The sequence below is a fragment of the Uloborus diversus genome, chromosome 2 (genome assembly GCF_026930045.1).
Source record: "Uloborus diversus isolate 005 chromosome 2, Udiv.v.3.1, whole genome shotgun sequence".
Taxonomy (NCBI): Eukaryota; Metazoa; Arthropoda; class Arachnida; order Araneae; family Uloboridae; genus Uloborus; species Uloborus diversus.
Window position 1 is genome coordinate 203,643,268 of NC_072732.1, and position 25,543 is coordinate 203,668,810.

At 30.8% G+C, this 25,543-nt stretch overlaps 1 protein-coding gene across 1 annotated transcript in view; it reads left to right on the forward strand.

Moving 5' to 3' along the window:
• The first annotated feature begins 774 nt into the window (after positions 1-774).
• Positions 775-25,543, forward strand: part of LOC129216765 (protein sidekick-like) — a 51,141-nt gene continuing 26,372 nt past the window's right edge. Inside the window, exons 1-11 of the mRNA XM_054850982.1 lie at positions 775-856; positions 5,670-5,942; positions 7,099-7,383; positions 10,274-10,379; positions 16,307-16,512; positions 18,198-18,476; positions 18,557-18,676; positions 19,777-19,932; positions 20,338-20,619; positions 21,890-22,033; positions 23,066-23,251. Coding sequence (XP_054706957.1) covers positions 775-856; positions 5,670-5,942; positions 7,099-7,383; positions 10,274-10,379; positions 16,307-16,512; positions 18,198-18,476; positions 18,557-18,676; positions 19,777-19,932; positions 20,338-20,619; positions 21,890-22,033; positions 23,066-23,251 — 2,119 coding nt within the window. The remainder of the gene's footprint in view (positions 857-5,669; positions 5,943-7,098; positions 7,384-10,273; positions 10,380-16,306; positions 16,513-18,197; positions 18,477-18,556; positions 18,677-19,776; positions 19,933-20,337; positions 20,620-21,889; positions 22,034-23,065; positions 23,252-25,543) is intronic.

Here is a 25,543-nt window from a genome sequence, read left to right on the forward strand (position 1 = left end):
AAACAATGTTACGTTTACTTGTTTTATTTGACATACATCGTTAACTTAATGTTAAAATTTAATTTAGAGGCGATGATATTTGTCAATAAACTCAATTTTATATTTTCATGTTGTCTTTTTTAATTTTGAATTCTAGATATAAATATTCAGTCACCAGTGTTATTTCAATTAAAATGAAATGCTTTTTCCATTTTTGAAACTATTAGGATATTAACATTTTTAGTTCCTTTACAGTATGAATGTGTTTTTGTTTGTAATGATGCATAATATTACAAAGAATATGCAGGATAATATTACAAACATTCTGAAAATAAGAGAACAATTGTTCTGTAACTTTTCTGTTACACAGAATTTTTTCCCTATACTAGAATTATAAGCTTGTGTATGCACTATCAATCAATTTTACCTATTAGTTCATAATTAGATAACATTTTAACTACTGTTCACCTTTTATTTTATTTTTATTAATTAATTATTATTATTATTATCATTGCAAAATACCCAGTTTTTGGGAATTTACCCATACCTCTGGTAAATACCTGGGTAAATAAATAATAATTAAAAAACCCTACCAACTGGGTAGGAAATTTAGTATATGTAAAGCAAGGGTAGTCAATTTTGTACTAAATTAAATGTAAAACAAAAATAAAACTAAATTAGTGTAAATGTGTTTTGTATTCTAAAAGCAGCAATAATGTGCATTACAACATAATTTAAATATTTTCATTTTGCAGGCAATTATAAAATACAGAAAATGGAAGAAGCCTTTTAAAGATGGAGGCCTTGGAGAAATTATTCCAAAATGCTGCTACAAAACAGATCCTTCCCAGTGATTCGATCAAAGATGATGACAGGAGTTGGTTGAGGAGAATTGTTTACACATGGAATATATTTTTGAACTGTGGTCTCGCAATTCTGGGCAAAATTTTAATACTATTTGTAGTTCCTTCGACCAAACATTGTGATAAAATGTCTTCACGTTATCGCCATTGTAATCTGAGAACAGTGTGCCTTTTAACTCCGTCCATTTTGATCTCATCAGCACAGTTGTTCATCAGTAAATTATTTGTTAAAATTTCATTGTTCTTCGTTATCACATCCATATTTTCATCATCTGTATTAGCTGGTGAGTACTTAAAAATTATTTCAGTTGTAAATTATTATTAAATTTCCTCATTTATTAGTTTATGCTCTGTTACCAAGTAAAAAAAAAAGGAGAACAATGTTTATTTATGCTTTTCTTATGAAAGATGTACAATTTTTTTAACTTAATTTTGCTAGAATCAAAAATATTTTTAGTATCTCTTCATACATTTTTCATGCATTGAAAATTAGAAATACACCTTAAAAAATTTAGTCAAGCATGTTTCTGTGTTTTAAAAAGCATTTAGCACTGAAAAATCAGGAGGGGGAGCAATTGGAATTTTTTCTGAATTACATTTATTTAATTATTTTTTTAAATTCAAAATGCCAAACTTTCTTAAGGCTAAAAATTAAAAAAATATATATATACACACATCTTCTTTCCTCTTCACGTTTGATTTAATTCTTAGAAAGTTTTTCATTTTTCGGAATTGATCCCTTTTTTTATTCTTTAACTGTTTTCATCTATTTATTTCACTCCTCTAAGAAGTATCTAAGACCAAAGAGTATTTTCATGCATTGGAAAAAATCTTAGGTAATACCTCTGAGTAGAGCTGTTGTTTATTGTATTATATTCTTGTTTACTTATCAATACTGAAAATATAATGAAAAATAATAATTATTCAGTGGATGCCAGTTAATTGAATCAACCGCTTTAATTAAATCATCAAAAACAGAACAAAATCTAGCTTTATTAAACTAGCCGCTTTATTGAATTGGCTACTTTATGGAATCAAAACTGTTTAGAACAAACATGATTCATATAAGCAACAACCATTGTAGTTGCAATTTCTTATTTTCGAAATAGAGCCATTCACAAAAGGAAAGAAAGAAAAGAAATACCATAATATGTTTGGGATTGTCAATGGATTGGTACCACGCGCTAGGGCAGGGTGGTGACAGATCAGGGAAATATCAGGGAATCTTGAAAAATTACAAAAAATCTGGAAAAATTGATTTTATGAAGAAAATAAAATTTTTTTTTTTGCTTCACAAAATTAGGTACTCTAATTCCCTACACATTTTCCACCAATTATCTGTTAAAAAAAGTAAAATTAATGAGGTGCGATTATACACTGCCACATATTTGTGCACCTTTTTTCCTCAACGTCAAAGTATTGAATCTTACTTATTAACCACAGGATGAACTTTCTAAGATTGCTTCTGTGTCTGTTAGGTTGTTTATTTTACCTAGCTTGAAATTTCCTTTTACGTTTTCAATGCTAGGTAAAATAAACAACCCTGCAGGCAAAGAGGAAGCCTTTATTAATGTGTTAGCTCCTTTGCCTTCATTCCATTGTCTCAAAGTAATTAAGTACTGTAATCACGATTTCAAGAAGAAATCTTTGGTTTTTGAATTAATACTATAAAAGCTTAAAAGTTATTAATTCTTTCGGTTTTTTAAATTTAATTGCTAAAATTGAACTTTCAATTAAAAAAACTTTGTTTTTTGTCGTTATACTATTTGTTATCACTGCAGATTATAAAGGTTTTCTTTTCTTCAGACTTAAGTAATTCTTTAATTTTATAACCAAGTTGTATTCGTCTTTTATATATTTTGAAATTAACTAATTGTTTTTTTTTTCTTGCATTTCAAAGTTGTTTGTTACAAAAGCAATCTAATTTTTTTTTCGTTACATATTGAAATCATTTGAAATAGAGTTAACTTGTGTACTTAAGTAAATATATTTTTTTATTGCTAAAATGCTGTATTCATTCATTAAAACCTATGTTCTTGATTAGAGAAAAGCTCCCTATGAATGGATGTCAAATGGTTTCATCTGTTTTGCATAAATATGTTAATTAGTTATATAAGAATAACTACATTACTTCTATTCGTTCACTATTACTTATTATTCTTGCAACAATTATTATACTGTTTGAAAACTTAGTTCAAAATAATTTCAATTACTTTTTAGTTCTATCATAAATACACATATGTTTTTAAGAGTTATTTCAATAGTTTCTTAAAATTCTTATGCTAAGTGGTTTCTGAAAGTAAAGTATTTTCTTTTTTTCTTAATTTTCTATAATCTTTCCATTGTATAAAAAATTAATATACTGTTTTGTAAATTCCCCCCCCCCCCCAAAAAAAAAATTGTCTTTTTTTTAAAAACCATTTTATTAAAAAACTAGCATTTTTTAAAAATATATCTTAAGTTCAACAACTTTTCACAACTTAAAACGTTTAAAATACTGCATTTTATACAAACATACAATGGATTTCAAGTAGAGCAAAGAAAGAAAACCATTATCATTGGTAACGTAAATCAGGGAAATTTGGTGAACTTAATCAGGGAAAAGTCGGGGAACTTTTTTTCACAGTTCCTGTCACCACCCTGTAGGGGTGCGACATCGATGTTGATGTTTTGGAAACATTGATGTTTCTGTTGGAATTTTAATGTTTTTAACATCAATGTTTTTTTAAACATTGATGTTTTACTTCAATGGTTTGGATCATCAATGTTTTTGGTTCGATGTTTTTTCAATGCTGAAGTTTTTGTATTTCAATTGAAAATTATAATAAAATTTCTCACAGAGAAGCAACATCGATTAAAAACTAACTTAAAACTAACTTAAAAAACTAACTAAACAATGTTTCAAATCATCAATCTTCAAAAAAAAAAGAAAACCTATGATATCTATAAATTGACCCAAAAACATTGAATTCCGGGAAACATCGACCTAAATTTGAAAAGTACAGGAGCTGAGCTCCCGTTGTATACCACGCAAAATAAACTCAAACAGGGTTGCAAAAATAGTGAAATTCCTGAGCTCCACAAAAAGGTTACTTTGCTTCGCATTTCCCGGCCAAGCATTTTCAAGCATGACATACTGTTTAAAGCTATATATTTTTTTTATTTTTATGCTAGTGCTTTAAATGATTATGAAATCTCAAAAGCAATTTTAGACAAGTGGTTCTCATTTTTTAATTGAATTTTATGCAAAATACCGAGCTGCTCCACAAAATTTCAAAATTCTTCAATCACCAGAAATGCTCCTCAAATTGTATTTCCAAGGTTGGCTCATATTACACTGAATCCTCATTGCTTGGAAAATAATATAAAAAGAATCTAAGAAAGTAAATCCGCTGCTGCCAGTGTTTAGATTATCAGGAATTTCCGAAAACCATTTCCACGATAATGGAGTAATGTAATTGGATAGAGAATATATACATATATAATTTAATATTTGCTTTACTTAAAAAATTCTGAAATAATAGCTATAATTTAACTAATTGACACAATACCATATAAGAATTCACTCATCCAATAAGAATTTAATTATAAGAATTTATTTTATTTGTTTCGCTGTTAAAACATATTAGTGCCGATTCTGCATTAAAAAAACCTTCTTCTCCCCAAAAAACAATTAATTTGTTTTACCAATGAAAAATGGCAAGCATCACTTTCCCATTCTGCCCGTTAGGGTGTTAACAGTTTTTTTTTATTTTTAAAGTCATTGATTCAAATAATCCTTTTTCATATTTAAACCGAGAACCTTCTTGAAAATTTCAAATCTTATTATGCAGTATAAACCTTCTTCTATATTGATTTTATCCCCAAGGATTTTCTCCAGTTTTGGATTGATCCTTTTAAACCTTAGAAATGAATTTGGCATACCAAAAGTTTCAAAATTGGTATTTTGTTATTGCATGTCTTAGGGAAAAAAAGATATTAGATGGATCGAAATATAATATGTAAATGATGATTAAAGATGAATATTTTATTTTTTTGTTTTTAAAGTAATTTTTTAAAAAAATATTTTTTTTTGTAAAATTTTATTAGTTAATATCAATTTTCCAAAATTTTGGGCGAATATATGTATAATATTTTAATTTTAACTTTCATTTTTAGTTAAAATTTAGGTTCAGATCATAAAAATAAACCAGACAAAACATGCAGGAAAAGTTTTATGGAAATACATAAGAAACTTTATGAGACAGCACGCACGCAAAACGAGAAACCGGCACTGAGAAAAAGAGGCTTAAACAGCTGCTGTAAACATAAATCTCTATGTGGAAAGTTCACGCATTTTAACGATAACTTGAAAAGTTTTCTGTGTATGGTAATAAATAAGGTATATCAAATTGTCCAGAATTAAATTATGCATGACCTTTTTTTTTTTTTTTTTTGCCAGAAAATCAAAATTTTAAAGGTTGAAGGTCCTTAGACCCCTTAAGTTAAATAAGTACCTTTGTACATAAAAAGTAAAAAAAGAAATGACGTCAAATAGCACAAATTGTAGATTGTCTGCCGTAATCTGAAATTTGTGTTATTTCACATTGTTATTTTTTATTTTAAGGATTACTTGTTTAGGAAATTTTGTTTCCAATATTATAGTTTTGGACAGAAATTTATGTTTTGACATGAGGGTAAAAACCATGATTTTAAAACCACCAACTGTAAAAAACTTCCCAACCTTTGCTTGAGTATATATTTATGATATTTTGATCAAATAAGTTTTTTGTAAAAATGTTAAATACTTGTTTGAAAATTCAAAAAAAAAAAATCTTATTTTTTTAGATCAGTATTCAGCACCTCATTTTGTTGTTCAACCGTCGTTTACTGGCGGTGTGGTGACAGAAAGACAGTCCAAGATTTTACAGTGCCAAGCTAATGGTTTCCCACCTCCAGAATTCCTGTGGTACAGAAATGGTCAACCTCTGGGAAATTTCTCACAAGACCCTCGTCTACGCCTCACACAGATCACTAGAGAAAATAGTGGGGAGTATTGGTGCCTTGCTCGTAATACTGCTGGTACAGTGTTCAGCGAGAAAGCATCATTGACTGTTGCTTGTAAGTCCTGATTTATTTTGTTCATGGGACTCACAGGGTTCCTGCACACCTGGAAAGTCGTGGATTTTGACCATGGTTGAAATTTGAATTGGAAAGTCATGATTTTCTGCAAAACATGCTCAAAAGTCATAGAAACTAACTTATTGGTCATGGTTTTTAAGTTCTAGAATCTAGATCATGCATAAGTACCAAATTTTATCAATTGAATGTAAAATTTATGCATCTTAGCTGTTTTTTCTGTTTTCACCCATGAGTTTCGATTAAAAAAAGTATTTTGAAATCCAATTGCATCAGCTTCTATAAAACTCGCTCTTATTTCTTTACTATGTGATTCTATTGAGTGGACATAGATAATTTTGTGTTTACCATTATTTTTAACCCTTCTACTTTGTGTTGTTCTATTGGAGAAATTCACATTTGTCATTTTGCCACTAGAAAATTGTAATCCATCTGCACACTATTCTTAAAAATGTTCACCACTTCTATTTTTGTAGATTTTGTGAAATAAAATTGTCCTAAAAAGTTAAGGGCATTTAGGATAGCTATAGAATATGAAAATTTTATCCTGTTGCATTAATTGTCTTTTAATTATAATAGGAGCTCAGCGTGTTACATTTTGCTTTAATTTAAATTTTCAAAAGCATGTGCAAAGTATAGCTCAGATGTCAGGTGGTTGCAATTTTATTTTCACAAAACATTAGCTTAGGAAATTCATTTTGAAGAATATTAATTTTTTTCTTCTGAAAACATTGCATTCCAAGTTACACAGTTATGAGTCACAGAAAGTTAATACAAAATTCATGAATTTCAAAACTCTTAATGTAGTAGACACCCTGGATTGTAAAAAAAAAAAAGAGCATTACTTTCTGATATTGAGATGGCCCTAAATATAGAAAAGATTACTTTAAACAAAAAGTAATTGAATGAATGATTTTCACAATTTTAATAATAATTTTAAGTTAAAAAAAAACTTAAATAGTTTTTGTCATTCATTAAACTAAGCAGTGTTTCTGCTGAGTTAAAAAAGCTGCACAAATTGAAAGGCTACAAGGAAAAATTGCATAGGGTCTTCAACTTTCAGGCGGGGAGAGTCGCAAAATGAAAGAGGAATTTTCTTGATATTAATTTTTTAATATTTTCTCTTTTTCTTTTATAGATATGAGTAACTTGGTTTCCACTGAAAACATCAGCTTGACTATAAACGAAGGAGAGGCAGCTATTTTGAAACCCCCTAGTGTTGAAAGCATTCCACCAGTATCCGTATCCTGGCAAAAGATTCGAGTTGGACGCTTGCATGGAATTAACTATGCAATGAGCTTAGATAATGATTTAGTTTTATTGGCTGTTAGATACGAAGATGGAGGTGCATATCAGGCAACACTGACAAATCTCCAAGTTGGAGAAGAAGTTGTTGGAGGCATGGTGGAGTTAAAAGTTCAAGGTACGTTTAGTAATCAATTTTTAAACATATATTTAAAGTGTTAATTTTTTTTTAAATTTTGCATTCTTTAATTTAACAATAATTATTTATTTAAATAAATACCTTTTTATAAAAAGTCAAATGAGAAATAATAACGTCAAATAGCACAAATTGCAGATTACTGCTGAGACAAGTTTCGGCGTTACAAGGAACACCTTTTTCAATGTGAAAGAAAGGAGTTTATGAATGAAAAGACATCGGATGTCTTTTCATCCATAGGCTAACTTTAATCATTGTGTTCTGAAATCATAGTACTGATGTTGAGGGACATAGTTATAAGTGACTCCTTTTCAAAATTTTAAGTTAACAATTTATTTAAGTTTAGCCGTTGATCATTTGCCTGCTACTGGTTCTCAGTACCGTGCTTGCAAATTCTATTATAACTTTTTGTCTGAATCAGCATATCCCATTGATAAAAGCTTACTAAATTAATAAAAGCTATAACTAAGTCAAACAGCCTTTATTGCTTTTCTTTTCATATAACAGTACATGAACAATCGCACTGGTTGGAAAAAAAAAACAACAACAAATATTATTCAAACAAAAATGTAATCAAAATTTCCTGTTGATTTGAGAATGACTCATATATTGTTTATCAACTATGATGCAAGCAGGGCTCACATTCCCCCTAAAATTCCTAAAATTATACTAAAATTTTGTTGGTGTTCCTAAAAAAAACGTAAAAACTGCCATTTGCTGACCGAAATAAGTCTCCCGCTTTTCTTCTGACGCATATTCCTAACCCGCTTCCGGAAGGTAACTTGGTTTTCGCCGTTCCCTGATTAGAGAGCTTTCCTGCGCACGGAGCATGTCTAGTGGCCATGCGCCAGATGCATCGCTCGTTGCTGCCGGGAAGCATGCCTATTACTGAGAATTTTTTAAATTTTTTGCCTAAACAAAAGTTGTTGGATAAACAGCTCACTGCTTCCAACAGATATAAGCGTATTTGTGAAAATTTGAAGGATGAATCAACATTATGCTTTTTAGCTCTCATTGCTTATTCGCACAAGCATTTTGAAGCCTTTTCACTCTGTTTTCAAAGCGAACCACCAAAAATACATCTGTTGTTTGATGAAATGAACAAGCTGATTCGACAGGTTATGATGCAGTGTTTGAAGGATGAAGTTGTTGCTTCCAAGGAAGGTGCAGCATTACGAGATGTTGATGTTGACGACGGCAGCAATTGGAAGAAGTTAACTTCAATTGAAATTGGTATGTCAGCCAAAGGATTTTTAGAAAAATTATCTCAAAGCAAGAAGAAAAATTTTCTCTTGAATGTTCGTTCGGCACTTATAAAAACTGTCAAGTATTTAAGATCGAATTTGCCTTTTGATGATCAGTTTTTCACGGACTTAGAACTGTTTCACCTTGGAAAGTTTTATGATTGCTCCAACAGTGTTCATGCAATTACACGAATTGCTCGTTATTTAAACATTTCGAATGACTTTATTGATAATGTTCGAGAAGAGTGGAAACTTTTCATATTTGATGTTACTGCTCGTGAAAATCTATCTGAAGAAACACGAGTAGATGGATATTGGAGACAATTATTTCTTATGAAAGATCTAGCAATCGGCTAAAATATGAAAAGTTAACTGAAGTAATCAAAACTGTTATGATTTTGCCACATGGGAATGCAGACCCTGAGAGGGGTTTTTCATTCAATAAAGCTATGATAAATGAATCAAAGTGAACATACTATTATATCACTCAGATTAGTGAAAGATACTATTCGAAGTTATGGAGGGGTACTGAATGTACCTATCACTTTAACATTACTAAAAGTGGTGAAAGATTTACATAAATCATACCAGGAGTATATTAACAGATTGAAAGAAGAAGAAGAGAAGCTTAAAAAAGAAAAGGAACAAATGACAAAGGAAAAACTTGAAAAAGTTTATGTGGCAAAATCATAACTAAAAATAGGAAAAATGATCTTGATTTACAGATAAGTGAAAATAACAAAAAGATCAATGAGTTGAAGAAGAATAAAGAATTAGCTTTAGGCCTGATAAAAGAGGGAACAGAGAGACTAAAGAATGCTATAGTAACTCAAAGTATTGTACGAATGACAGTTGCACAGAACCTAATTCTTGAAGGCACTAGTCAGTTACAAAAATTAGAATCAGAGTTATCCATCTTCGAAACTGACAAAGAACAAATTTTGAAAAAACTACTAAAGATAAAATAGAAGTTTTAATCAGTGTAATGTAACCCCAAAATTGCTTTTGAAAACATAATTGGATGAATCAAATGTGTGGTCAGATCTGTTTTTTCTTAGTAGCAGATTACGGTTTTTTTTTTTTTGATGAGATGCAAATAAAAATTTTGAATTCACCATTATAAAATGTAAAAGTTTTTTTTATGGCTTTTTCTTTAAAATTTATTATAGAATCATATTCTAGTTCAACACTAGTTTTAAGAAGGTATGAAGAAAAGTTGTTGTGTTTAAATGTATTTATACTTCATATGATTGATTTAGTTTAAATATTGTTTACCTTAATATGTGATGTAAATTGGTTAAAAAATTATTTTGCTTTTTTTTTTTTTTTACAGAAGTAATTGAAGTAAGTTGTTTATGCATGCTATGAGATAACATTTATTTAAGTTTGGTTGTTGTTTAATAAATTATGGTCAGGCTGCTTGTTTAAAGGAGATTGTAACTTAAAATGCCCCTAAAATTTTCCTAAAATTTTGTCAAAAAGTTCCTAAAATTCCCCTAAAATTTTGGAAAAGTCTACTCTGAGCCCTATGCAAGTTTACTTATTGTTTCACTTAATCATCCCCCTCCCCCTTTTCTCTGTTTTAAAATTTCTTTACTAATGCTTTTTATTCCATGTTTTTTGAGCAGGTGATACTAGAGATTTTGTTCCTGCTGAAATCATCATTCCTCCAAAAGATTCTGTTTTTAAACAAGGGATGTATCCTGCCAATTTAGAATGTATTGTGAATGCTAGGTATGATATTTTTCTTTTTTTGTCTTTATATAATAATGGGCAGTTATTTAAAGGGGAGAATATATTTTTGCAAAATATGGAGAAACTGGTGAAACCCTTGTGGCGAAAATAAATTTTTGCCACTTGTTGCCAGCGGCAAAAATAGATGTACAGGGAAGTACCGTTTATACGTTTCTCTTTTATACGTTTTTATCAATTATACGTTTTTTAAATTGGTCCCTACGAAGTCTAATACACATTAACCTACTATACCTATTATATGTTTTTTCATTTTGTATGCTTTTTTCATACAGTCCCTTCCAAAATGTAGAAACGGTGCTTCACCGTACTTTATTTTATTTACAAGTAACAATTTAAACTTTTGTGAAGTTGACAATCATGCATTACTTTGTGATGTTTTTCAACTTGGAATATTCAATGTATTATTGAAACAGTATTCTAAATGTTGAATGTGTACTGCTTTTGTAAAATACTTTTTGGTTATGTAGTAATATTTTGTCCAGACCTTTTTAAGAGGGTGCTGCACTAGGGTGGTCACAAAAAATCAATTTTCGAATTTCTTTTGTGGGGCCCCCCCCCTGAAATGTGCCAATGGACTGGAAAACATGATTTGCAAAATCTCAGCTCAATCCGATAATAGTAACACGTGCCGCAAAGAGGCTAAAGTTACAAAAAAACAGTAATTTTTAGCAAAAAATCGTAGTTTTTCTTCTTTAAAACACCTTTAAAGAATACACTTTTCATCCTAAAAACTTCGTTCTGGTCTCATTTTATAGAAAATTTTATTCTCGTGATGAGTTATTTTATCCATTTTTTAAACAAAATTTATAGAATGGTACTTAGCATTTTTCAGGCCAGGTCTTGGAAGATATCATCAATAAGGAATTTTCATGCAAATACCTAAAAGCATTTCAATATTCAATTACATTTATTTGCTCTTTGTTGATTTTAATTTATCCATTAAAAAGGCTTCATTTGGAAGTATTTTAAAAATTAAGTGCAACAAAGTGCTGATTTAAAATAAAGGAACTAAGTAGTTCAGAAGAGAAAAAAACTGTCAAAATTACAAAAAAGAAAAAAAAATTGAATGCATTTTATTGCTTACACTGTTAAATTATACTTCATTATGTTATTATTTTTTATTGAGAAGGTAAAGTGGTAATGGCTTTGATATGATAGATTTTGATGAATGGAAAAATGTGCCTGCATTCGGACATAACTTGCAATAGAAACTGTCGTTAGTTAGAAATTAGCTTTACACCTGTTTAGTGATGTAAAATACCCGGGTATTTATTTTTAGGGTTAAATACCCAGGGTATATACCTGGGTAAATACTCAAAATGGGTAATTACCCGGGTATTTATTTCAAAAATTTATACTTAACTAAAATACTTTTCTGTATGTATTCCTCTATGTATATATGCAGGGTGTTTTGTTTTAACCTTCAAGACCTCTATTTTTGCAACCGTTAGTCCAAGATGCATTCTTCCAATTGCAAAAATGTTCAAAATCAGATGCAGACTTAAGATATTGAAAATTTAAAGTAAAAATAAAAATGAGTAAAAAAATACAAATTTTAACTTTTTACACAGGCCCCAGGTCCTCTGACTTATTGATATTTAGGGAAATAATCTCCATTGAAAAACAATTACAAAAAAAGTTTGACAGTACGACCAATATTCACTGAGATATGAAACGCAGCGTTTTGTAACTTACACCATTTTACACTCGCCGTCAGTAACATCTTTTGGGGGAAAATATAGCAGTTAATGAGTGTTTATATAAAATTATATGTGTGCAGAGTGTGGTTTTTCAAATTGTTCAAGGTTTTGCAGCTTGTTTTGCGTATCACGGCATAACATTTGCATGAATTTTTGAGTAGAAATGAAAAATGTAAGTACCTTGTGTTTTTTACTTTGCCAACCTGTCATTCTTCTGAAAGGGTAATAAGTTCTAATCTCATCTTCTGCATGGTCCCTTAAAACTTTCAAATGGAATATCTCCTTGAGTTTTCATTGCACAAATGTCAAGTTTTTTTGTGTCAGTAAGTTTTAAATGCAGATCATTTCTCTAAATATAAGTTAGGGGACCTAGAGCCGTATAAAAAGTTAAATTTTGTAGTTTTTGACTCATTTTTATTTTTGCTTCAAACTTCCGATATCTTTACTCTGCATCTGAATATTTTTGCAATTGGAAGTAAGCATCTAGGACTAACGGTTGCAAAAATAAAGGTCTTGCAGGTTAAAATGGAACACCTTGTATAACCAACCATATACAAAACAATAAATTTTTCCCTAAAATTTGTATTTTGATCACATATTTAAAGAATTATTGTATGAAACAACTCAGCAATCTAATATGATATTCACATTAAATGTGTTGGATATGCCTAATCAATGTTGATAGCCAAATTTCACATATAAAAAGCAATTTTACAAAAAGTAAAAAGCTTAACTGGTTACAAAAAAGAAAAAAAAAGCAAACATCTTCTCCAATTATGGCATTGAAAAGAAAAATTCTTTGCTTCGCGATATGTTTCTTTCATAATTTCATTAAGTTTTTCGATAAAAAATATTATAAACTGTGTAATACATATGTATGTATCAGTTTTACCAATTATTTCATATTTAGATTTAAAAAAAAAACTCTCATTTACTTTTTGCATTTTTTTGTAAAATACCCAGTTTTTGGGTATTTACCCAAATGGGTAAATACCCGGGTACATACCCAAAAAATATTTACCTACCCACTGGGTATTTACCCAATCCACATCACTACACCTGTTTCAGATGTGCGATTGACAACCCTTAAACTGTTTATTATATTTTTAGCTTTAATATAATATTGGTTTTCACAGATCAGATCAGTATTTAAAAATTTTGTATCGATTTCGAATCTCTTTAAAAAATTGTATATCTTAAAAGTTTGAGGAGAAATAAAAAAAATCTACTTCTTTGACCAATAAACTAAGCTTCTTTCAGATTGGTTTCTATCTATTATCACAATCATCTTCATTATCTCCTACTTCGGATTTTAATTTTGCAGCCTTCTTTGTTTTGATCTTTTTTTTTTCTCCCTAAAGTATCATCAAAAAAGGGAAATGCAACCTTCTCCGAGTTCAGGGACTACAAATGGTTAATTATTTTAGGTAGTTCTGTGCCTACATCATCTTTATAAATACTCTTGTATTGAACAAAAGATTTTACTAATTCTAGATCTTGGTTGGGGGCCAAAGCTGGATCGCAGACAATAAACCGTACTTTTCTGTAAATATTGTTGATAAACAACCAAATATCTTCCTTACCTTTTATCTTTAAATCGATTAAGGAAAGCTCATCCCTTAGAAGATATATTTTTAAAGAGTATATGAGGCGGTGAGAAGCAAAGGAATGTAATTGCCAAAATTAAAATTTTCACAATAATCATTACAAAAAATAGGGGAACGTGTCCTCTGCTTATGGACAAGAGATGGTACAGTAGCTCTGGTAGGGACTGTTATATAGCATCATTTAGAAAAACAGTTAAATGAAAGTCTACCTAGGATCTGCACTTTAAACGCATTTTATAAGGAACTTTAAAAAGTCGAATTACATCCCTTTGCTTTTCGCTGCGTCATATGGCCTTGGCCATCCATCTTGTGTGATGAATAATGCTAGGTACTTGAAAAGTAATATTGTTTGGAAAAAGACTCCCTAAATACGTTAAGCAAAGTGGAAGGAACTTCTTATAGGCATCCCTAAGCTGCTACTGTTTTTATTTCTCAAAAAGAAAGCTTGGAATTTCACCTTAATTGCTTATTTTGTTTTTAATCTTCTATACTTGCTTTGAATTACTTCTTATCTATATCATTCATCCTAAAATTCTTGAAAAATATCTGGTTGAGGACTAGTGGGCGTACCTACTTTGCAAATCAAAACTCCTTTCAAACCAACTTCTAAGATATGGTAGCAACAAGCTAAATACAAAAACTTTTTCTGTAGCAAACTGTATTCACAAAACACAGGTTTGTACTGCAGAAAGGAGCCATAAAATGACTCATTTTAATGAAAGCCCTAACAAGCCCTTGTCTAAGAGCACAAGCTACTATCCTGGGAATCGTAGTTTTTCCTTTCTCTGGGGGGTTGAAAACCCTTACAAGACTGGGATTTTTAAGCTAGTGTTTAGCACTGACCACCGAGGAGGAAAGCAACGTTCCGTATTCATGGCCTCTACAGCTAATTTCATAAGTTTTACATGCAGTTGTTTGTTTTAACTTTGAGTTTTAGAGGCATAACTATAGTACAGTGAAATCCTGTTACAACGAACTTCAAATTACCAGAAATTTTCTTCGTTGTAAGGAGGTTTTAGTAGTAATGAAATTCAAGCAACGCAATAGAAATCAAATAGGAGCTGAAAATTTCTTTCGTTGAAACAGATATTTAGTTGTATTGGTATTCGTTGTAACGGGATTTCACTGCATATATTTCTGATAATATTGCTGTTTTTGCTCTGATAGCTTAACATTGTAAGAGGGTTACAACCATTAACTAAAATAAGCAATACAATTTATATTATAATGATTCATTCTTTTTACTCGATTTTGAGGATTTTAGCTACGACCTGTCTTGAAAAATCCTGAATAATGTTCAATAAATTTTTAAAAGAATTTAGATGAAATTAGACTTAAAGAGAATAAAATTCCCGGAACAAAGTTTCTAGAATGAATAGTTTTGGTTTTACAGATGAAAAACTGCGATTTTTTGGTAGAAATTGCCATTTTTCGTAACTTTAGCCTCTTTACGGCACGTGTTAATATCATCGAAATGACTTGAAACTTTGCAAATCACATTTTCTAATCTATTGGCACATTTTAGGGGGGTGCCGCAAAAGATTAGTTGAAAAAAGTTATTCCCCATATATTCCCCTAGTGCTGCACTTTACCTTCCTTGCTGCATTTCTCAATGCTCCCTCCTTTCTCCTTCAAATTTTAGCAACACTTGATCACAAAAGCAAATTCTGTTGCTCGAAAGATAATCACTCCATCATGGCTTTGAAATGTAACTCTCTTGTTTCTCTTGTCCGCTAGAATTGCTGTGGGAAGATGATATTACAAAACCTTTTTACTACAAAATCAGGACCAGAGAAAATTTGAGTCTGTCAACGGATCCTTCACAATAATCTGATCAATCAAAATGTACCCTTCACAATAATCTGATCAATCAAAATAGAACCTTCACAAAAACTGTGTGTTGCTGCCAAATATAGCGCTTATTTGTTTATTTAAAAGCAGTTTACAACTTCCCAATTAAAAATAATAAAAAAAGAATTATATATTTGTGCCATTCAAACTTATCATTTTGTTTGGTTGGGTCGTTTTTAACAATCATCAAATTATCTAAGTATGAAAGTTACCTCATTAAACCAAACCTACTTTGTAGTACGACTTTAATTATAAAACTTTTTTATGGGAGAACTGCAATGCAGTTTCTCATTAAAATAAGGCTAACATTTAGCTTATAAGTTGGTGTAAGTTAAGATTTCATATAACTCATAGTGCTGCATTCAGAAATATTGATTCCACCAGAGTCGACGAGTTTCTCACAATGTGCACTGAAAATGCAGTTAGCAAATAATGACTTTGGAGGACTGTCTGTCGAAATGGATTTCTTAGTAAATAATCTTTGGATTAATAATTTATTTATGTTGTATGATTTGTTCATAAGTTTATCATTTATTTTTACATTTTTTCCCATTTTGTACTTTGCTATGTTGACCTCCGACAGGAAACTTTGTTAATCCAACATCAGGAAATAGTCTTTTATCCCCCCCCCCCTGCCTTTTTTTTGTCTTTCGCATAATTTTTTCATAACATGTTTTTAAAAAAATTAAATCTTGCTCAAGATATATCTGTTTTTTTTTTTTTTTTTTTTTTTTTTGTTTTCTTTTAGGCCTCTTGATTCTGTTGAAATAACTTGGAAAAAAGATGGCCAAGATTTGGCAATGAGTAGCATTTCTCATCTCTTGTCTCCATGGAATCGCTCAGTCACTTTATTGAGTGTGGGTCCGATGCATAGTGGTATTTATGAATGTGAAGTTAATATGCTGGGAAGGGCATCGCCTGTTGTCAAAGCATCAGCTAATGTGACTGTTATTGGTAAGAAAATATGAATTTTTAAAAATCAGTGTTGTGTTTCATGTTTATATATACTGTAAGAAAGTTCAGTTCTTTCTCATATAATGTAAAGATATCATCTCTTGGTTGTGTGTTAGGCAGTATTTATAGTATTTAAAGTATTTATAACTGTGTTGCCTCTACTATTCATAGTACATCCCAAATAGCAGTACCCCCATAGCAGGGAACAACATCCCTTTCCCCCTGCAAAATCGAGGCTTAAGCCACACAACTAAAACTGAACCTATTATGGGCACGATTAGTTTGCAACTGACTAGGACAATCATACACAGCTTGATATATATTACTATTTTTTAAAATAAATAAATCTATATATATATATATATAAATCAATGCCCTGAGATAACATATAAACGCACAGCCAATACCGCTCAAGCCTCAGACTTGAAATTTGCAGGCATGTCCACATGATTACAAAAGTATCCACTAAGAAAGGATTTTTTGAAATATCAGCTAGTTCGGGAGAAATTAACTAAAGCCCCTAATTACTGTGAAATTAAAATCTGTAATTGAAATTTAAATCCCTTATTTTCAAAGGCTTTCCTCCATTCAAATCATTATTCAGTACTTCATCTCAACTTTTGGTCAATAGCAAATTTTAAATTTGATATTGTTTTTTTTTTCTCACGTGATTCTTTGAGGCTTTTCTAAAATCAAATAATAATGTTTCTGCACTAAAATGTGGATGTCCTGCTTTTGCTAAGAAAATCAATACGTTAAAAGGATCGTTAATGACAGTTAAAGATTGTTTCAGGACAAGGCCATATATAGATAAGGAGTCCAGGGTCCCCGGGACCTTCCCAAAATTAGAAAAAAGTTATAGGTAATAAGTAATTATTATAGGGGATTTTTGTAACTAGGTGCACCAAGCACTGTTGTCCCATGCTAATTCCATTACTCGAGCAATGCCAAGTACAAGAATGCTAGTAAATATATAAAATTTAAGTGCCACGAAGAAGAAAAAAAAAGTGTAGTAAAGGAAACTATAGATATTTAACTAAATAGTAATGCCTCCATATTTTCTCTTTAAAAAATATTTTGAAGTTTCTATTTTTCCCCTCTCTATTTAAATTCATGTTTAAAAGGGTGAAAATTGTTTCCTTTATCTTTTTGTGTGTACCATTTTTTTTACATTGGTCAAAGATGAAACCAATTTGAACCTTTCGATAAGCCTTTATGTTGACAAGACTTCAATTATTGCTTTAACCATTTGTGTCTATCTTTGGATCAATTTTATTACTGTAATTTAAATGCAAAATATTCAGCTTATTTTTTTCAAGTTGCAACTATAAGTGTACAGTTTTGATGCTTTAAATATTTTTTTATAGTATGATTTTCCTTTTTAATATTAACAGTTTTTTAAAAAAATAACTGAAGTTGTTGTTCAACTTTAATTCTACAACAGTAAAAATAGTGAGTTTAGTTTTATCTGTAATAATGCAGGCACTATTAACTGGTGTTTCTTCTTTAGCTAAGTTTCATGTTTGTGTCGTATTTTTTGTTTTATATAAGAATTTTATTAAAACTCTTTGCAAACGTTACTTTAAATCTTATGTCGAGAAAAGAGTGCGTGCGAATTTCAAAAGATGTTGCAATATTTGATGCCAAAAGGTCTTTAAAAAATCTAAATGGAAGTTTTGTTCCAGTTGAGCCTGCTCTTGTGCGTGGACCATTTCGGGAAACCATATCTGAAATTAGCAAGACCGTTCAATTGCCCTGTTCTGCGTCTGGCACTCCTGAGCCTGAAGTTACGTGGTTCCGCAACGCACAGAAAATTGACAGTAATGTAAGTGGGCGTTATGAGATTCTTCAAAATGGCACTCTGCTGATATCATCTCTCTCTGGGTCAGATACCGGAATATACCAGTGTACAGCTAAGAACATTGCTGGGGAAATAAGTGCAAGTACCTGGCTCCATGTCAAAAGTAAGTTGGGTATTTTTATTGGTAAAACAAGTAAAAGAACCTCTTTGGTTATAAATCTAAACATTTGCTTTTACTTCCAGCTTCTGCACCTACGTTTCTCAAGCCGCCTTCTAATGTAACTGTTTTGGTTGGAAAAGATGCTCAAATATCCTGTGAAGTTTCTGGTGCTCCTGCACCAAATGTTACATGGTTATATAATGGTAATTATGAGCTTGATTTCTCTTTTATAATCTTATTTTTAGTATTTACAAAAAGTTACTGTAAAAGCACTTATTTTCACTTGGCTTTAATTTTCACAGATTTTTGGAAGCCCGTCATAATTCCAAACTTTTAAACCTTACGAAATATTTTTTGCGACGGATGTTTTAACTTTTGGTTCTGTTCATATAAAATTCGTTAAATTTTCAGCCTGCAAAATCACTCATATCTTCATACTGTCTCATTTTTTAAGGCTTGCAACTTTGAAAAATGTTTGGTTAAGGGGTGTGAAGATTTTAAATCAGAGTTTAGTCAAAATATTTAAAAAAAAAATCATTTAACTTAAGAAGTCCTAGAAATGCTCTTGAAAATTATAAATTTCATCAGTTCTGCCTTTATCTTAGTCAGTGCAGCCTTTCATCCAGGTTTTGAATTTGTCTCTAAGGTTAATCCTCACTTGACTGTTACTCTAACTCGCTGTTTTTACTCAACCTGAAAAATCAAATTAGTAGCCAGTAGACAATACAGTCGACTCTTTGTTTAACGACTTTCAAGGGACCACAAAAAATTGTCCTTAAGTAGAATGCGTCCTTAAACAGAATGCTTTTAAAACTACAGTGAAGCCTCCGGAACTGTGAAAAGCCGTCTTTAATTACAGAAAATCGTGAAATAGAGCGTTGTTAAACAGAGAGCCAACTGTGTTAAGTTAAGTTGCTGATTTATTTTAATGGGTAGTAGCCTTTTTGTCCTTAATATTTTTTTGATAAAAACACAACTAAGCAGTCCTAAGGCATCAGGCTAGAAGTTGATGTAAAGCAACAGTTCATGTACATTGGCAAATGAGGTCTGTTGCTTCATTCTATGTGTTTTTATAAAAAGTGAAACGTTGAAATTAATATTTTGTCATCTATCAGTTTTCTTGAAGAAATTTCAAGCATTTATACTTAAGTTAATAAAGCAACAAGTATTAAAAATATTTATCAAATGAAAAAGTTAAATTTTATTAGCCATTATAGCAAGAACAATCTTTACTGAGACTAACTATGAGTTTTCTGTGATGAATTTTTTCATGACTTACTTCATGATTTATATTTTTTTCCAGATTCTTCAGAAATCCAGAGTGTTGGCCGTATACAGATTTTAGACACTGGAAGCTTGCTTATTGCATCTGCAGAATCTACTGATGTTGGCAAATATAGTTGCTTCAGACACAATTCTGCTGGATCTGTGCAAGGTTTCGCATATTTAACTGTTTTAAGTAAGTAATACTTTTCTACTTAGTTAGATTTATTACTTTTGAACTCTGTCAATTCTTGTTTCTGTTTTCTCTTCTGTTTATGTCCATCCATATGCATACTTTGGAATAAACAAAGTTACACCTTATTTTAAATTCAACTGAAGCATTTTTTAAGTTTTTGTTTCTAAGATAATTTCTAATAAATATGATTATAACTATAACCCTTGAATGTTTTCTAGAAATTCAAATTTGTTTATGAAATAAAGGTAGTAATGCATTTTGAATAAATAGAAAAAGAATAAGAAATAGAAAAATCAAGGAATGTTGTGTATTCTTTGTATGGACTTAAATTATGAAAATTATTAAAAGTTTAAAAAGGTTCTTTTACTGTCCAATTTTTTAAAATTTGTTAATTTCCCCATTTAGTTCGAACGCAAATTGTCCAGCCACCAGTTGATACAAGAGTTATCCTGAGTTCTACTGCTGAAATACAGTGTAAAGTTTCTCATGATCCAGCAGTGCCATATTCTGTTCATTGGTTTTTTGGGAGCAAAGAAATCACTTCAACACCAAACAGCAGGATACAGATTCTTGGTGATGGCAGTTTGCGCATCGGACAAGCAAGAAATACGGATGTTGGAGTGTATACTTGCAAAGTATTCTCAGACGGAGGGAATGAAACTCGTAATGCCCGCCTGGATGTGATAGGTAGGTATCATTTTAACATGTTTTGTGAGATTGTGTAGACACTTATTTAGTTGCAGAATGTAAACGTTATAAGCCATAGCAATGTATACATTTCCTATGGCTTATATGTAAACATTATAAGCCATAGCAATGTATACATTTCCTATGGCTTATATGTAAACATTATAAGCCATAGGAAATGTATGCAATGTACCAGACAGCTTGGTTATCGCATCTGAACTTTCTAGTATATTGTATGTAGTTCTGCCTTAGCTCTGGCTTAGGGGCGGCAACTTACTGCTACATAGGAAATGTCTTAGAAAGTTATTTATTCCAGGGGTAGAAATTTAGAAAAAAAAAAAAAAACACTGGTGCAATGGACCAGTAACTACAAAATTTTACTGGTCCCTTGGACCACTAATTCTGTTTGTCCAATGAAATGTTTTTTTTCTTTGCTTGTGTAGCTCGAAGTGTGTGTAAAGTGGGAATTAGTACATTTTTTAAAACATTCTTCTCTATAGTGTTATAGTAACTTTAAATTGTACTCAACATGTAAATGAAGTTTTATTGTTCACAACTGAAATTCTATGTTTATTTTGGACTTAGTTGACATGGGTTTTAGAAAGTAAATTTCTATGTGTGTTTATTTAACCACCTTGCAGTTTATGATGAGATATTTCGTCCATTTAACATGTAATTCTGGGACTGTCCAACTGCAAGGGGGTTAAAGATATATGTGTATGTGTCAGGAGTCTAAACTATAATAATTAGCAAGAATTTAATTTTCCTAGAACTTAGTTCAAACAATTGCTCACCAGATTTAAACTTTAATTTCTTGAAATTAAGAACGTTAGCAACATACGTCTTGTTCATGCATAGCATTTTCAATTGAGACTAGTAAAAGTAAATCATGTTAAAAAAATAAATCATGTTTTGAATATATTTTGAAAAATAAATTAATAAATAAACAAAGCTGCTTTTAATACATAAATCAACGATAGTTGATTTGCTGTAAATTTGCAGTTTTTAGAATTTTTAATGCATAAAAGATTGTAAAAGAAAAAAGCTAGAAGATTTTGTCAAAGGCAGTTAGTCAATGTTTCTCGTGACCTTTTTTTTCTCTCTCCCCCCCCCCCCCCCCCCGTATTAGTGTGAAAATAGTTTAAATCTATTTTCAGATTATTAGGAGTACTACATTATTTTCTTTTTTCAACAACTTATAAGACTGCAATACTCTTTATTTTTCAGTATTAGTAAAGATTACTGAAATTTAGGTATTTTGCTTTTTCAGAACTTCCTCATCCTCCCAATAATGTGAAAGCAACCCTACAAAACACATTTCCTAAAGCTGTGAATGTCAGTTGGTCTAAAGCTTTTGACGGAAACAGTCCAATAACAAATTACATAGTGCAAATGAGGATTGTGCCATCAACAGGTAAGCTGTCATATTTTGTCTGTGTATTGTGTGATGTGATCTACCTAGATTTCACTGTTGTATGTATGTAGTGCTTAATCATTTAAAAAAAAATTCAGGAGTTGCTTGACAGGAAAGTATCATTAAGGTATTTATTTATATTTCTGGGGATGCACCGGCTCCATTTTTTGAATCACTTCTTGATATAGTGAAAAAAAAAGGGTGGGGGGGGGGGACAATGCATCTCCAGAAATGTAACTATATTAATGTTATATTATAAGCATACTTAATTTCATTTTAATCTAAATTATATCCCTGAATGCAGGTTGAATAATACAAGAAGGTTTTTTACTGAAGATCTGTAATGCAACTCTGACTGTGCAAAATAGGATGCTTCCAGTATACTGGTTTCATGCTAAAAAATAAGTAAAAAAAAAGACCCCTTGAAAAAAAGAGATCTGTTTTGATGATTTAAAAAATATTTTAGAGCAGAATACCTCCATGCGTCTCCCAATTTGCTCCAAATGTTCATGCTTTTAAACTTTGTACCTCTCTAGTCCTTTAAAGGAATGTTAAATGCTAGTACAATGCTTCCTTTCCCTCCTAATAAAAATGTCTATGAAACTGCCTATAAAAAAAGGGAGTGTTATTTCTAAAAAGTGAGACATGATAGGAGAAAATAGTTGTGATATTTGGAATTGGGGTTATTTCACAGAACTCTCAGCAAGAATTAGGTCAGAAGTATTTTGATAGTTTTTTTCTTTAGCTGCACTGTGTAATTTTTCTGCTCAAACATTTTAAGATTTTATGAATAAAAAATTTTTTTGCACCAAAACAGATTTTATTAATTTTAAAAATGAACTTGTGGTCTGGTGCCTGATAGTAATTTTGAAGATTCACTTTAAGTAGTTAGCTTGCTTTGAATACTGTTTAGTTGCTCAATTGTTTCTTCTCTGGATCTCTGGATCTTGAATAATTCTTTATAGAGATCAGTAAACATTTTCCTGTTTTTCAAAATTTCTTATAAGTATTAAAAACAGGTTGCCTTTTCAGATGCAGAGATGGAATACCTGTTGCCATGGGTTACTGCAAAAGCCAATATTTCTGGTAATCAACGTCATGTAATGTTGACCAATTTAAAACCAGCTTCTAGCTATGAATTTCGAGTAAGTGCTATCAATGGTGTTGGTGAAGGAAATCCTAGTGCTCCCACTGAAGTGATTCATTTACCATCAGAACGTAAGCATTTATTAAACATTTGTTTGTGTTTCTGAAATTTATGTTTCATATAAAAATATATTATGCTGTTCTTATTGAAAATTAATTAATTTTTTGTTACTTTTTACCGTAAGTTCATTGTACAAAATCTTTCCATTACTAAGATTTTTATTTATTAATATGCACAGATGATGAATTGCTGGTCATAATTCTTAAACTCCTTAAAATAGATGCATATTTTCCAACTTGAAACAAAGTTGTCGAAATTAAACTTATGGTATTTGCATATTGTATAAAATTTATTTCTGTGATTATAATGAGAGTAGCTGGTCTTATATCTCAAACATATGTAGTAAATAAGATTAACCAATATTAGTTACTAACAGTGGTGGTGTCGAGTTTATGAGAAGAACTATATAAATCCATGTGTCTGCAATACACAGTCGGCCAGCTCCTTGATGTTACCAATAGTAAAGAGAATTAATGAAAAGAAAAATTAAGCTTTGGCTTTGCAGTTTTAAATTACATGGTTGTTAGTAACAGTATTGTAGTAAATTAGCTTAGAGAGATGTTTTAATTTGTAGCTATAATCTTTAAAAAAAAATAGTAGTAATACCTGCAAGGTAAATGTTCATTTATGCAAAGAAAAAAAAAGTCCTTTAAAAATTCTGTAGCTCTGCTATGACAAATGAATATTAAAAACCAATTTTTCCATTTTCAAAGCTATAGGGTGCAAGAGTAAATTGTTTTATCTTTTTGGGAAAAATGAAAAAACGAAAAATGGTGCTTACACTTGCTTCAGGCAACTAGGAACCATTTTCAATGCCTTAAAGTTTATAAAATTTAATACTAAGCAATAGTCACACAGAAGTCCTGCTTAGTGATTGGTACTTAGTGTCAATCAATGAAAATTTCACATTGAAGAAGGAAATTCCTTATAACCCTGAAGCACATGAAGGCAATGCATTCAAAAACTTGCTTTCAGCATAGAATTGTTTTTCCAATAAAAAATAATTTTAAACAAATTTAAAAAAAATATATGTTGTTGGTTGTTGATAAGCATTTGGGAGGGGGGGGGGAGAAGGGGCATTAACTCTTGTTATTGAATAATAATGTAGTGACATGCTGTCAAATTTCCCTCGTGTAGAAATTTTCTATTTATCGAACTCCCAGCAAATTTCTGTGATCATTACGTAGAAAAATGGTTTCTGTGTATCAAAAAAATTTATATGTCGGAAGTTTAATTTTCCGTCTTGGATTGTTTGCCTCACAAAAAGTGAATGTCAGTAAACGTCACTACAAATCTCACAAGTAAAATGAGGTTGAGGGGTGGGCAGATGGATTATTGTTTCGTTCTGGAATTCTTAATTCCCTCAAGTTTATTTCTCTTTTTTTTGCAAGCAGTCTACCAGTAAAACCAGTTTATTTATCCCTTTTATTTGACAGTTGTCATTCCTAGTCTTTTTATCTTTAATGCAATTAGTTCAAATTAAAAATTGTTTTATAAATTCATTTTTAACTTTTTCTCACAATAATACTGTCAAAATGAAAATCTCTTAATGTTGCGGATCAAGTTGAATTGACAAGGAATATAGACAGTTGAAGGTGCAAATGTGTCATTTCTAATAAATGACACATTTCTGCAAGGAGAGTGTCTACTATTATAAGAAATCGGAATGCTGCAATGAAAGTATTTCACCTTACAGTAGTAAAAGTTGCTCTGACACATGCAAATACGATATAGTGTGTTTCTTGGAAGTTATGTGGTACTCAGTAAATGTTTCATATTAATTCATTTTTTAATTGTAATCTTTCATTTAAAGCAATTTGTATATAAATTAGAAATGGAGTTTTGCACACAAAAATTAGCTTTAATTTTTGTGTTCAGGAACAGTTATGACAAAACTTAAAGCACTTCTATGTATCAAAATTTCTGTATACAGTAGACCCTCGTTTTATGCGAGTTTATTTTACGCGGTTTCGATTATACGCAGTTTAAGATTTGACGCCTTTATTTTATTCTACGCGCATGAGTTTCGGTTTTACGCGGAGGTGGCAGTGCAAACAGATAACATTTTCCCCTCTTTCAAAATCCAAACTCCTAAAGATTGCAGGTTACACATAGTCAACTGCATTTTGGCGTGCTAATACTCGAGCTTGGGCCACTGGAGACAATTTGTGCGATTGGTTCCATGGCTCTTTAAAGAAGTAAAGTTATTAAACTCACTCAGTTCAGAACTCAATGGAAGAAGAGCTTTTAGGGGTGACAAAGGAGGCCAAAACCAACGAGGATACCAACATTGGTGACGGACA